This window comes from Tachypleus tridentatus, chromosome 8 (genome assembly GCF_004210375.1).
Source record: "Tachypleus tridentatus isolate NWPU-2018 chromosome 8, ASM421037v1, whole genome shotgun sequence".
Classification (NCBI taxonomy): domain Eukaryota; kingdom Metazoa; phylum Arthropoda; class Merostomata; order Xiphosura; family Limulidae; genus Tachypleus; species Tachypleus tridentatus.
Genome location: NC_134832.1, coordinates 43076492 through 43092259, shown reverse-complemented (window position 1 = coordinate 43092259; position 15768 = coordinate 43076492). Strand labels below are relative to the sequence as shown.

General features: G+C 31.6%; 1 protein-coding gene across 3 annotated transcripts in view; it reads left to right on the top strand.

Moving 5' to 3' along the window:
- Nucleotides 1-14234, top strand: part of LOC143222293 (plexin-A2-like) — a 106278-nt gene extending 92044 nt beyond the window's left edge. For 2 of the 3 annotated variants that reach the window (XM_076448613.1, XM_076448615.1), the window contains exons 29-35: nt 194-291; nt 764-853; nt 1447-1616; nt 3084-3296; nt 3480-3555; nt 6292-6366; nt 7009-14234. In XM_076448613.1, the coding sequence (XP_076304728.1) occupies nt 194-291; nt 764-853; nt 1447-1616; nt 3084-3296; nt 3480-3555; nt 6292-6366; nt 7009-7110 (824 nt within the window). In that variant the 3' untranslated portion in view covers nt 7111-14234. The remainder of the gene's footprint in view (nt 1-193; nt 292-763; nt 854-1446; nt 1617-3083; nt 3297-3479; nt 3556-6291; nt 6367-7008) is intronic. The other variant, XM_076448616.1, reaches the window with a different exon arrangement.
- Nucleotides 14235-15768: the final 1534 nt, after the last annotated feature.

The window sequence follows — 15768 nt, the reverse complement described above, 5'->3', positions numbered from 1 at the left end:
TATTGCCTTTACAACTTATTTTGATAATAGGAGACATTTGTAAGCATTTCTTAAACTTTTCAACAATTTGAACTTGCCAGCCAATACTAAAATCAATTTATTTATTACGACTTAGTTGTGGAGTAAAAATTTGCTTTTCTAAATTTATACCAGTCATAAAAAGGGTCTTTACAAATGAGTTTTTGTTTAACAGAAACATTAAACTTTCCTCTACGAACTAGTCCTCCTCACAGTCGTGCAACATCACCACTTGATCACGATCCAGAAACGGGATACAAACTGTGGCACTTGGTAAGAAAACATTTGTGTTTTAAGCTTTTCTTTCTGTTGCAAGTGATAAATTTGTTATATTTATTTAAAAACATGAGTGCAATGTAGATAGTGTGTAGTATATTTATAATATACACAAGCTCATATGTAGAAATGTATCATAGTAGGACAGAACATGCATAGCTCTCACTTTTTTAAACAGGTTTTGCAGTTAAGTCCACAATTTTTGTAAAATGTAGCTCTTTTCACACATTTGTTGATTTCTTAATGTGTTACTCTAAACCATTATGTTTGGATTTGTTGATGGGTGCAAAAAGTTTGCTGGAAAGATAATTTCAACTATTAACAGCTACAGTCTGCTTTAATGCAAATTTTATCTGCAAAGCTACTATCCATATTAAATTCAAAACACAATAATTCCAAAAGTATTCTGTAGTCTCCAAGTGAGAAAATCTTTCTGGTATCTTTAAATCTATTTTCCTTGTTTCTGAAGGTCAAACATCACAGTACAGAACCTAAGGAAGGGGACAGAGGACACAAAATGGTGTCTGAGATTTACCTTACCCGTCTTCTGGCTACTAAGGTAAGTTTGTGTTCTTCTTAAAATGTGAGACACTATTAGTTTGATATTCTTCACTTTTGAAGTTTTAATAACAGGCTGTAAATTCTTTCTCTGACTGAAATCAGATGATCTGATTATAGATATATAAATTCCTTGCATGCAAAAAAGTGGCTCGCTTTTGAACATTTCAACTTAAGTTTGTTTCAGAAAGACAACATATGAAATTTGTCTTTGATGGTTAGAAAAAAACTTAAGTTTTCAACAGATTTAGCCTTTCAGACAAATTACAAATTGTACAGTTTATTGACATAATTTCAACACAAAAAATGCAACTATAGTCAGTTAGAACACACACACTTCATTTTAAGCATATTGCACAACCTTGACTCAAATCACTGTGTATTTCATTCAACTATTATAGCTAGTAAGTATGAAAGTTGTATGCTAACCAGAAAGTAATATGTTTTTGTGCAAAGGTAACTTTAACTTGATTAGTTAAACTTTTTTCCTCATTTTATTTTGTAGGAAGTAGTTAGTGATCTTTTATAATAATAAAAAAAAATTTTTATAACATCTTCAAATCAATTTACTGAAATACTTTCTTGAATTCATAGGGCACATTGCAAAAATTTGTTGATGATTTGTTTGAGACCATCTTCAGCACAGCTCACAGAGGTAGTACACTGCCAATTGCCATAAAGTACATGTTTGACTTTTTGGATGATCAAGCACTGGACCATGGGATATCTGATGATGAAGTTGTACACACGTGGAAGTCCAACAGGTCAGTGTTCTTAAGAAACTGACATTAAACATCATGCATTTTTTTTAATATTCAGTATATGAATAAAGTTATCTTGTTAATTCTTCTCTATTATAGCTAACAAATGGGTTGTAATAAAATTCTCCCTCTTGTAGAAATATTCTATAAACATTGAGTTTTGATCCACTGTTTTGATTAATTCTTTCCACCTGCTATTCACAGTTCTACAATTTGATCAGAAATACTGCCAGTGATGCTTTTAATCTGGCTTTTTCAAAAACGTGTTGACTGTATTCATAAAGATGAGAAACCCACTTGAAGTAAACATGCATCTCGGAACAGCTGGCATGGATATCAACATTTTTTATCAGAGTAAATCAGGGAACAGTGTTTTGACCTCTTTAGTTTATCTTCAGGTTAACAAAGTATTAATACCCGTTGAGATACACATTTTTGTAATTATGTCCACTGGTTGCTTCTGTAAGCAACCTGACATTTCTACTGTATCAGATTATTTCTTCACAATGACAAAAAATAGTTTCATTACTTTACTCAGTTTCATATTTTTGTGAATTTTTTTGAATATTTGAATTAATTTTAGAAAGGTATCACCTTCGACTGCAAGAGTAAAATCTGAGTAATTGTGTATAACAATATACAGTTAGTGTAGAAAAAGGTAATTTTAATTTATTTCTTTTTAAAGTGGTTAAGTCTTATGCCAAAGAAAATAATGCATGAAAAATAGTTTTAATTAAAGAACTTTTGATACTGACTTCATCTTCTGGTTGTGCAAGTAGAATTGGAACACTGTAAAAAATGGAAAAATTTTTAAACTTGACATGAAAATCACCTTGCACTCAAACTAGTTGCTGATTTTATAAATTCAGACAAATCTTCAATAAAAACACTTAACTAAAAAATATAATTTTATATGCACGAAAAACTTGTAATATTTACTACAAGTTTCCCAAATTTGTGAACACATTTACTACTATATTACAGTTTATAGTATATATAGTTTCATGGTTACGTAGTGGTTAAAAAATCAATTGGAATGAATGAGCCCATTGATAGTCATGTTTCAAAACTGTGATTGTTAAAGCATTATAAACATTTTGTCTTATAATGTATCTAAGTGTATTATATATTAATTGTTAATAAGAAATAAGTGTGAAAATATAACTATCAGTTTCCCTACAAATAATAATGGGTAAATTTCCAATGCTACATGAACTTAGAAAATTGAATTGTTATTTCATTACCCAACCTCTCCCTCTGTTTTATCTTATAGATAAATTTATACATATATAAATATATATACAAGTTATTAAATAGGTATGTAGATTTTAAAATGTTTAGTATTGTATGGAAAATGTGACTGATTTAAGCTCTTGTCATTGATTTAAGTTTTTATACATAATGGTTAAATATAATACATGTGTGCTTTCCACTCCAGTAACTTCTGAATTGCATTGTCTGTCTTTTCAGTCTTCCACTAAGGTTTTGGGTAAATCTTCTGAAGAATCCAAACTTTGTCTTTGACATTCCTCGTTCAAATATAGTTGACTCGTGCCTGTCCGTAGTGGCCCAAACATTTATGGATGCATGCTCGACCTCTGACCACCGGTTAGGCAAGGATTCCCCTAGTAGCAAGCTTCTTTATGCCAAAGACATTCCTATGTACAAAGATTGGGTAGAAAGGTAAAGAATTTTGAAGTTACATAACACTTTTTCTAAGTATTTTGACTGTTTCAAGACAAGTATAATTATAATCCATTGATTTTAGGATGCAACCTTCACATTTGTGTGTGAAATGTTATAATAGGTGAAAGATTTTGTAATATGTAAGTTTATAATTTTTTTGACAATTTCTCTTACTTTCAGGTACTACAAGGATATAAAAAAGATGTCTGCCATTAGTGATCAGGATATGAATGCCATGTTAGCTGAAGAATCTAGGGTAAGACTTTTTTACAAGCAATTTATTTACTTTTATAATAAATTTCAGGGCTCCTGTTTTAATACTTAAGGTGTCTGTTACTGTAAAACTTTACATTTGCCACTCTAAACAAAATTAGGATCCAGAGAAGGTATTTTCCTGTGAGTTGATAATTCATATACAGTATGGTCCAATTCATCCACAAACTACCAATATTTTTATTATGAAAACAACCATATCCACTGAATTTCTCTTGGTTGAAAAATTTAGAAAAAATTTATTTGTAGTTGTACTGTTTTATCTGTTTAGTACAACCTTGCAGAAATCCAATCACCAGGTGAGCCATTAGTAATTAGAGTTTACACTGGAGACTGGAAAATTGTGAGGAATTGTGGTGAGAAGTAGTTATTAGTGTGACATAACCAACTAAATATCAGTTAATAATCAGTTACTTGTAAAAAACATAACTGTTGTTTGTAAATCTTGATTTTAATAAATATAATTGAATATAACCTTAATAAGGGACATTTTCCCAAGTATTCTAACTTTAGTTGCTGTGAGATTCAGTATTTGCTGTCATGATAGCATGATCATAGATTCCCGTAGTGTTGACCGCGGTAGCGTGAACGTGGGTTTCCGTAGTGTTGACCACGGTAGCGTGAACGTGGGTTCCGTAGTGTTGACCACGGTAGCGTGAACGTGGGTTCCCGTAGTGTTGACCACGGTAGCGTGAACGTGGGTTCCCGTAGTGTTGACCACGGTAGCGTGACGTGGGTTCCGTGAGTGTTGACCACGGTAGCGTGAACGTGGGTTTCCGTAGTGTTGACCACGGTAGCGTGAACGTGGGTTCCCGTAGTGTTGACCACGGTAGCGTGAACGTGGGTTCCCGTAGTGTTGACCACGGTAGCGTGAACGTGGGTTCCCGTAGTGTTGACCACGGTAGCGTGAACGTGGGTTCCCGTAGTGTTGACCACGGTAGCGTGAACTGTGGGCTCCTGTAATCTTGGATTTGGATTGACATTGCTTATAATTAGCCAATTTCACATGGTCCTGCATATGGTAGTAAAATTTTCCCTTCAAACCATGCATAATTAATGTTGGAGAGAGTAGAGGAATTTCATCTTGGAGAGTAATTTTGTTTGTGCTGCTTAAAACATCTTGGTTGAAGCTACAGAGTGTGAAAAGTAATGTTACTAATAAATACTGTAGTGAAATATGACTTTCACTGCATCTGCAGATGTGTTAAATACACATGTTAGATGCACACTAGTTAAATAGGGTGGCTTTCATTGTTTTTGTCATTTTGTTGGATTTTGTGTCAATAAAACCCCACATTAGTGAATATTGGCAGTTTTCACAGCTGCAGTCATTAAATATAAATTATTATTCACTCTTCCTTACGTATTTGATATTAGTTTGAAATGTTTATTACACAGTATATCAGAAACTAAATAAAAGTGGATAGTTATTCATTAAAATTTCGTAGCATGGTTGATCTGAACTTTGTACTATGATTTATTTTAATGTTATTATTCAGTACTGAAATGTATTTGATCTGCTTTTCATCCAACCTACATGCCTTCCATCATACTGTAAGAAAGAGCAGACTTGAATCTAAACATTTCATAAATGTTTGTCATGTGAGTCATTAAATAACCTAAAAATGCTGTTCTTATTAACAAGATTGCAAGAAGTTATTTAGTAACTTTGACGTTGCTGTAGGATTGATAAATAATAAGTATATTCCAAATGATATCTTATTTGCTGATGTGCTGTGATCAGCCCCTTTAGCTGATGTGTTTAAAATAATTAAAACAATGATTGTGTTTTATTTTTTTCAAAAAGTAAAGTGTTTTATATATTGCACATATGAGTACAGGTACTTTTTTGTTAAATTTCACCCCTTGGCATAATACAGAATATTGTATTGATGAGCTTCTTGAACAACATTTACATAACAGCATAATATTGCACTGTGTTAGTTAGCATCAGCTTTTAAACATGTATAAAAATAACTATGATACATTGGAATTGAACTTTGTAAAAAGAAGAAAAAAGTATAAATCAAGGCACCAGATGTTTAAACATCTGCAAGACTGATTCAGCAAACTCTTTAATCTACAGTTGGTGCTTAATAAACCTTTAAAGAAAAAGCAACTGTTTTATTTGTTGTTGTTTCTTCTGTAGGTAATTTAAAATGATGCTTGAGGTTCCATTGTTGTAATACCTTATGTGCTGTTATATAGCTTAAACTGATACTTGAAAGACCCTTATTTCTATGTGAAATATTTCTTCTGATGTGAAGCTATATTTAAGATGAAATGCACATTCCCATAAAATATTTTTATAACTAGCTAGGCTGTAGTATTTACTGTGGTTAGGTGCTGTTTTGTTTCATTTTTTGTTATTGCAAGTTAGATGTTGCCAAAAATTATAAAAATTATAATTTTAACAAGTTATTTCTTCATGAAATGTTTTCTATTTTCAGATTACCATTGATGAGTCTTGTGAGATGTGTTAAACCTATTTCTAGGGCTGTGTTTTCTGTTTTTAGATTATCATTGAGTTTCTGTTTGTTGTTAGATGGATTAAACCTATTTCTAGGGCTAGAAAATGTTGTTGTCAAGATGACATCTTAGATAAAGTTCACCACTTGGCAATTTTTAAATTGCTTACTGCATTCCAATTTTAGTGTGAAATATAAAAACTTTTCTGTGTACAAACTCCTATAAAATATCTTTTTAAAACCTATTTCAGCAACATGCTCATGAGTTCAACACTAATGTGGCTCTTTATGAACTTTATACATATGCCATCAAGTACAATGAGCAGGTAAGTAAGAAAAACAAAAGTAGTTTCCTTTTATCTATTTATCTGACAGTATAGAAATCTTGAATAAGTAAATCATAATTTATTTTAATTGAAAGGTCAATTCAATATCATTAAACTGCTGTTGGTTTTAAATATTCTAATACCTTGTGCCTTTTTTATTCAAATTTAAACAAACAGAATATTCTGAATTTGACAATGAACTTTCACTAAGTACTAAAAATGTTAAACATGTAACATACATTTAATTACTTTACTTCACAAAGACATAACACTGATAATGATTTTAAAGTCTTAGTTACTCAGAATGACTTAGTTATAACATGTGCCTATTTATGTATAAACGCAGAGCTATCTTAAAATCAAGATTAGCTAACTAAATGTAGTATGTGTTGCCTTGTAATGAATATAACTTAGTGAGGTGAGACACATTTGAGGTAGGAACTCTCATAAATGTACAAAGTAGAAATTGTGTGTAACATGCAAGTTATGTTACTTGCATCAAAAATATGCCTTAATTTTTTTATATATATAATATATATGATTGTTTAGTAGTTCTTATATATGTAAAATCCTACATAATGAATAAAGTTAATGTGGAGGTAACTTTACATCAGAAACATTGAACATTGTTTTCTTCTACAGCTTATGATAACATTAGAAGAAGATGAATTTTCCAAGAAGAATCGTTTGGCGTGGAAATTGGAACAAGTTCACATAATCATGAATGGTGAGGCTGATGCCTGACTGGTTTATTGACAAACTGTTGATGCATGACAGCTTGTCATCTAGGTTTCTAGGTTATGAGATGGAGATGCAAACAGTGGTTTTGTGTTCAGTGTTTGTACCAAGGCTCAGAGCTGCTCACAGTGGCTGGACCTATGCAATGAACCACAGTGTGGTACACATTTTAGCAATAGTGAACTTTGGTGTGTGTCTACTTTACAAGAGCCAGTGTTACAGTATGAAGAATAATATCTTTAATGAACCTCTTGTAAATTGTTCCAGTATGAATATTATTAATTAATCTGTGCAGAATTCCACTTGTTAAAATGATAAGCAGCATTGGTAGAAGATATGTCTACACAGTGATCAATGTGCAGGAGCAAGTTGCATATTTGGTAATACATTGATTTATAGGAACTTTGATAAAATGTTTGTAGAAAACAAGCTGTCATCATAGTCTGGTTGGTGTTAGAATTGTAAACTGTTTTTAGAAGAGTTGTCATCCTAGTAATGATTGATTACGCCCATAGTTTGTATGGATATCTTAATGTTTTTTAAAGCAAAAGGTGTAATGAGAAGATGTGTCATCACATTGACAGTTATGATAAATGTACGTGTGTATGAGAAGCTTGGGATTATACTTATAAACAGTATCTGTGGAAGAAGGATATTCAGCAGTATGAATAGAAATCTTGGTTCCAAAAGAACTCCATCCTTAATCACAGTGGTAACTGACCAACAGTGTACTCATCTAGAAACAAGTCAACAGACTGTTGTTTGCCTTTCAGATGTGCAAATGTTCTGTTGTCTGACTGAGAAACTGTTCAGGTTTTTCTCTTGTTTGATTTCTGTGTACCATTGCCTGGTGACACCCATCATTTTTTCCTGGATATTTAGTACTGGACAAAAAGTAACAACAGAGGAAGAAAATCAGATGTGTAGCATACTGGTGAAGAGTTAACATTCCCTGTCCATAATATCTAATAACTTGTCTAATTATCTGACAAGAGAAACTGGGTTTCTATTATACATTAATCTTTTCATCAGTGTGCTGAAAGGAACTTACCAATATTAATCTTACCTTATTATTTGTATTACAGTTCAGGTTTTTAGAAAGCATTAGGAAAAGTGTAGACATTTTTTCCACTGTTAACAGTTCTAGAAATTTGTAAATTATTTGTACAAGTTTCTGATCTGCCATACAGGTTCATCATAAACTACTTAAGACAACTGGCTTTGTTTTATACCCAATGCACATATGGTTATTCTTACCAGGTCAGTGTCACATCAGAATTAACAAGAAGGAATCCTCAATAACCATAGCTACAAATAGATCTCAAATTAGTCAAGAGATGGAGCTTGTAAGCTAAAATTTGGTACTTGGGGGAAAAAACAAAACAAAATGAACTTGCTCATCTTATTGAGTTCTAATGCTGCATCTAAAAATTAAATGATAATGTGTTACATGTGAAAAATTAAGAACATTTCATCCCAGGCATGGGGACAGCATTTGATATTTTGACTCGCATTTCAATGGAGGTAAACTCTGGAAGCAAGACTGCTACCATTAACATTTACTTAACAAAAGCATAAATGGAATAGGCAGTTGTTTTTCTTTAAGTAAAAGGCATCAGTGTCTGTAGTGGATAAAACTGGGTTTCTTACTTTCTTTAATGGTTTATCGTAATGGCAAAAGTTTAAGATGTGGTTTTTCTCAGTCAGTCAACACTGGTTCTTTTATTAGAATTCAAACAACCATTTCTATGAACTGCTATAGGTTGTAGAAACTTAGTGAATGCTGAATATTATACTTTATGGATTTTGTTGGTAATTTCAGTAACCATAAATAATTTTGCAATCTAAATGTTGAGAATGGATTTGAGGTTATGGTAAATAACTTAATGTAAAGAAGGGAACATTAACTATCTATTGTACATTGTTGTGCAGCTGAATATAGAATGTTTCTGTAGCAGTCCACATTGGATATATATATTAACTCATCATGGATTTCTATGGCACCTGAATGCAATTAAAAATGTTTTTGACACTCTATTATGAAGTACTATAGGATCTTAGTGTAAAAATATTTTATAGCAGTTTTAGATAACCTGGTAGCTGAATGTATTTAGCATCTAATGTTGCAGCAAATGGATGTAAAAATTTATTCTTTAGCAGTCCACTGTGATTTGTTGAATTTAAAGAAATTGTAGTAACCCATCATTTTTTGTTTAAGTATATATAGCATGATTCTGTAATTCTCTACCATACTGTTGCAGCACTTTGATGCGAAAGATAGTTTTTGTATCTATTCACCATATGCTGTTGTTAAAGGTGGATATAGAGAACTGTACTACATGTATCCATTGTGGACTGCTTCAGTACAAACTGTTGTAGTTGTTGAGTTGAAAGAAACAATGTGACAGTTCATCATGAACTGTTATGGCAACTTGATTAATTAAAAGCTTAATTTTTATAGTGATCCATTATACAGCAGCTGGATTTGAAAGAATCTATTTCTGTGTCTGGGTTGATTGTAGCAGCTGAATATAAGTGATTATAACTGTATCGTGGCCTGTTGCATCAGTTGAGTGGTAAAGATCATAGCCATATGTAATGGTTGATTGTAGCAGCTGAATATAAGTGATTATAACTGTATTGTGGCATGTTGCATCAGTTGAGTGGTAAAGATCATAGCCATATGTAATGGTTGATTGTAGCAGCTGAATATAAGTGATTATAACTGTATTGTGGCATGTTGCATCAGTTGAGTGGTAAAGATTATAGCCATATGTAATGGTTGATTGTAGCAGCTGAATATAAGTGACTAATTGTCATGATTCATTGAGGAAACAATGTAGGTGATTATAACAGTACATCATAGTTAAGACATTAAGTGTGATTATAGCAGTATGTCATGGTTGATTAAGGCAACTGAATATCAACTTTTATTTTATAGTAGTCCATTGTGGGCTTTGGCATCAGGTTAACAAGAAATAATACTGCATGGAAATTTAATAAACTTTAAGGATTACCATTATGGTTTCTGAATATAAATAATGTTAATAACAGTTCCTTGATATAGCCCCTTATGGTTTTGTTATAGTGTTAAGATATAAACATTTTCATACGTGTGTGTGTGTGTGTGTGTGTGTGTGTGTGTGTGTGTGTGTGTGAGAGTGAGTGAGTGAACCAGCATGGATTATTATGGTGGAAAATAAAAAAATGCATGGCTCATTAAGAAAAACAGTAAAGCATATTAGAGTGTAATTTCAAGTTTGTAATGCAAGTGTTGTATTCAACTGTTGTCCTAAGGATCCATAAAGTTCTTGTAAGCATACTCAAACACTCAAACCCAGTGTGTTTGTCATCATTTTGTTTGTCATCTGTTGGAGTGCCTTTGTTATGTATACACCTGCATTAGCTATGACCTTTCAAATATTTGTACTAGACATATCCATTTTCATTCACTAAGGTGCCATTTGCAATAACCTCTGTTTCTTCTGTAAACAATGACAGTATTCCATGCCACATGCTTTCAGTTTCTGTAACATTTGCATAATACCTTAGTTGTATATTTTGTTTCTGTAAGGTCAACCACGCTTACAGTGTATATAACATTAACTACCATGCAATTTGTGTAACACAATTTATATCTTAGCTATGTAATTTTAGTTTTTGTAACTTGAAATATTACATTGTACTTGCCTATATACACCTTGCTTGTGTTTGAAGTAGCAACAATGAAGAAAGATGAACAAAACATTTATGTAATATACAAGTTTTGTGATGTTGTCAAGTATACAGTTACTTTGATAATAGTGGGTATACACTCATTTATCCAGCATTTACTGTGTTTGCTGTTTGTTTACATACAGAGCAAATTCAATAACATTGTTAGGTTTTGTGCACCTTGTGTGAAAACTTTGTGGAAAAGTCTGTTTATTTCATCTATAAATTTTAAGTGTTTGAAACCATAAACTTTATTGATAAGTATTACTACTATTGTGTTTCTCCTTTTCTCTTACTTGAACCTATATATTTATCTTGTAATATTTGTGACATCTCCAAAGTGTGTAGAACAAACTAAAAAAAAAACTATTAACTGGTGTAAAGAAGTGTTGTTAGACATTTAACATAGTTAGAATTACCAGAAAAAGTAATTACAGGCACTTATTTAAAAAATGGTTTCTTGCATGTTTTAAAGAATGGTCCACTCCACAAAAAGTAATGTAAACTACATGTTATGTCATGAAGTGTAGAATACATAAGGGTTCGTTAATAATTTTCATTATTTAGATAATGCACAATTAAATTTCTGCTTGTGTTTGATTTGGAGAAACAGTTGTGTTGTTACGAGCAGTTTAATCTTGTTTTACCTGAGCCAAAATATCCATTTCCACTAAGTTGAGAAATGAATTTGTTTCAACCTCATGTTATTGGGGTGTAATTAAATCACTGTCATGACTTAATTTATTAAATGTTACATAGTCATCTGTACACAATACAAATGTTTTTTTGTCTTGGTTTGAGAAATGACTATATGGTAATTTGATCATTAGAATCATTAGTCTGGGTTTCTTTGAGGTTGACATAAAGTAGATCTAAGTCAGCATTATTTCATACCTCTCATTTCCCTATTGTTAGACTTCCATTTATTTTGTTTTTGCACTGATAAATAAATGATTGTTGTGTGTTAACATGTAATTCATCTGATCATCTCCACCCCAAGTGTAGTCATTTTAAAACTTGTGTTTCTGATTCATCATCACAAGGCTTGTTCAAATCAGTGTGGTCCTAAAACTTGTAATTCAGCACTTCTCTTTGTGAAACTAAGAAAACTGTACGATATCTGAAGAATGTTATTACACAAACGTTTTTATATGACAAATTTAAATCATAATGTCAAATGCATGCAAGTTTGTTCTTTAAAAAAAAATCTATACAATAATGTAATATTTTTGTGTTTGTTATTGTTTTGACTTCTAACTTTTTGTGTGTTAACTATGCTATGTCTACGTAAAGGCAGACCGGTTTTGAATGGGAGTTATAACCATTCCATATTTGAGTATTGGTTGTGTTTATGCACAGCTTTTCCTTTTAATTATTATACTTGTTCACTTTGTGGGAGAATTTTCTGGAGGTCATGAACATAGTGATTGTTTTCAAAGCTGTATCAGGAGTGACAAGTGGAAAAATGAGGAAGCTTGGAAGCTATTTGGTTGTATTTTATCTTCCACTAATATGTTATGGGTAGAAATCAGAGAGCAATAGACCAGTCTGATGGTTTTTGATCTTCCAAGAATGTGTCATGCTTAAAAAGTTAAATAAGATATGGCTATGTCATTTTGGGATGTTTATCTTCCAAAGATATATTATAGTTGACAAGAAATAAGAGAGCAGTAGTTCTTAGTGTATGTATAGAGATATGTCGTGCTTGGCAAGCCAAAAAAAAAGTATTTGATCAACAAGATGATGTTTATCTTCCAAGGATACAACTTGTTTTGTGATTATAAGAGTACTGAAAAATATGTTCTTGCAGTTTCCATTTCATAAGTAGACAGGAGTCAACAGTTTGAGTTTTCCTGTCTTCCAGGGAATAAAGGCAGAAGTTATAAAAGAGAAGTAACATTGACAGAAATAGTGTCAAATTTGATGTAGGCATATGTGTACCATGATTTGAAAAGGTTTTAATGTTAAGCCTGTTTAAAGGTGTTCCTTTTTTCAGTATTATTCAGTCTGGTGTTATTTGATGCACACTTTCTGGTTAAAAACAAATAATACTCTTAGACACTTGTTTTCTCAGGAATTTTATTTGATTTCATAACTGTAATTTTTTTTATTTTTTGTTAAAGGTCATAGAATTTTGTATCTGAGTTAGTGTGTTGTCTAATGAAATGCTTCATAGAATACACTTTACTTGGTGGTAAAGTAATTCAGGTTAATTTTTAAGTTACAATTATGCAGTAACAATTTTGCCTTATCTTTACTCTTTAGACAAGTTGTATTATTAGAACATGTTTCTATATGATTCTATGTTGTACAAGCTGTTGTGGCCAAACTGTAAGCGTACTTAGTGGAAGCTATTTTTCAAACTCGGCATTTTTTAGCACTGGAGGAGTTATCTGGTCACATTTGAATACTTTTTTTTTTGTCTTCATGTAGTATATATATTAAATTGTTAATTTCTTAATCCATCATCATGTCAATAACTGCATGCTGGTGGATACAAGTTTCTATAAGATCACATGCTGTAGAATTTTGTACTGGCTTCAGTGCCAAAACCACGGGAAAGAGGAGAGTGTTTCAGATGTGTGTTTTAGTAATGCTTTGACCACAGAAACTAAAGAGATCTAAAATAATGCATTACAATCTTCCACTAATGAACTCCAGTTATTACTTATCTGAAATGGTGTGAAAAATAATTTTTTAATTACAGTCACCAGAGTGATTTTTAACTATGGTGTGCATAAAAAAAAATTGTGGTCAGGGTCACAGCTGTAATCAAAGGATCAGGTTTTGGTTGTGGTCATTCATAGAGTTCTTGGCTGTGGTCAGCTGTAGAGGCTAGTAGTGCCAAAAAGAATTCTATATCTTTAAATTCTATAGATTCAATCATGATTTTGAAAAACGTTTTATTAGTTAGTTAGTACTCTGTATGAAAGAACTACAACACATTTACAGCTTAAACCTTTGATGTGCTTTAAAGTTCACATGTACCATCATATGTTTAATCAAATATTTGTCTTTATTAAAGCATTTATTTCTCTTTCTACTTTTTGCTCAAAAGATGTTTGGTATTTTGTTTTGGTCTACAGTTTAGTTTCAGATAAAAAACCACCATTAATTCTAAAAACTCCTTCAACAGTTCTCATGAAGCACAAGCACTTTTCAACTTCATTCTTTTCATGTTCACCAATCTCTTTTTTCGTCTATTTTTATACTTAATTTATGCAAGAATGCCAAGGTTTAGTATGTAGAACATCGAAGGTTAACAAGTGCTGTTGACCCAACCATATACAGTTGTCTCCCCCAAGGTGTAGAAAATCCATGCAAGTAGAATGTATGCATGATTGTTATTGTCACATGTCTTTAGAGAATCTAGGCTTCTGTATTCATCATTTAGTAAATAAATGTCATTTCCTAAACTTGTGTGTATTTCTTTCTAATGTTAACAGATTATTACATTTAGTGCATTGCTGTTAGTGAGATAGTAAATTGTTGTGTGTTTTATTTCTTGGAACTTGTTCATAAATTTTAAGTTTGAACAGAAGTGTTTTGAAAAATTAAATCATAGTAAATTAACAAATTATATTTTTCTCTTATTTCAAGCTAAAGTAAAAGGCAAAGATTACATACTTGTAAAGAAAACATGTACAATTAACAGTATCAACATAAAACACAGGAATAAAAATATATAGAGTTGTTGGAGACGTTTTTAAACAAAACAGAAAACCCAAAATGTCCACTTAGATCTGTATTTAAAAAAGTAACAATTTTTCTCAATAATAGTGAAAACTTTGTTATTTTATTGGTAAGCTGTTCACAATTTTTTATAAATATTTTACATAATTTGTTTGTGAATGAGATGTTGGTAGCACCCTGCTAGTACAGCGGTATGTCTCCGGGATTACAACGCTAAAATCAGGGGTTTGATTCCTCTCAGTGGGCTGAGCAGATAGCCCGATGTGGCTTTGCTATAAGAAAAACACACAAACACGGATGTTGGTAAAAATCTTGAGGTTTGGTGAGTGTTTTTGAAAAAGTATCTTGGACTTGCTTTTGCAGCAAGTTTCTGCCATCTTTGGAAACTTTTTATTTCTGTTACCCATTAATGCACTAAAACTAAATAAACTTCTGGTAAAATCATGTTCCAGGTTATGCTTACAGATTTCATGTGTACTGGTCTTAAGTCATCAAAATAGCATACAAAGAAAACTAACCAGATTTGAATGTGGAACAGCTTTAAACATTACACTGGATCTTTAAAGAAATCCCTCTAGATATAATTATGAGGACTTGAATTTTGACAATGTACACAGTTTTTCATATCTGTATTTATACTTGACAATAATGGAACTCGCATACTTCCAAGAAAGAAAATTTTGCTTTGAAAATATGTATTTCTATTAGATAATGCCAATATATTTTAAACTATAAAATTGCTTTTAAAAACTTAAAAGATTACATGGTGAACTTATATTAATTAGAAATAAATCCACATTCATTTCACAATACAGAACTATTTGTAGCTACAGACAATAGTACTAGTACGAACTTTTCTCTTTATGTACATACACAATTTGTACTTCTGGACAAGTAGCATTTATTTATTTTTGTGTGAACTTTTCTGTTGAAAATTAGCATGGTCACGCTTATATTTTAATAATGATGGTCAATTTCAAGTACAAATACACTTTAAAATATCTTTTATTGGGTTGTGTTTCAACTGTACTATTTTATGATAACTATCTTTTATAGAAAATTTTGTTTTCACCGTAATTTTCCCATTTGCAAACAGTTTAAATAAAATGTATAAAAACTTACACTGCTCTAAGTTAATGAGTTGTTATTCATGCAGTTTGATAACCAACTATTATATCTTGTATTCCAACGGCCTTATGAAGCGTTTTGAAAAAACGAAACTTTTACAAAATTAACAGAAATCTACCAGTTGATCTC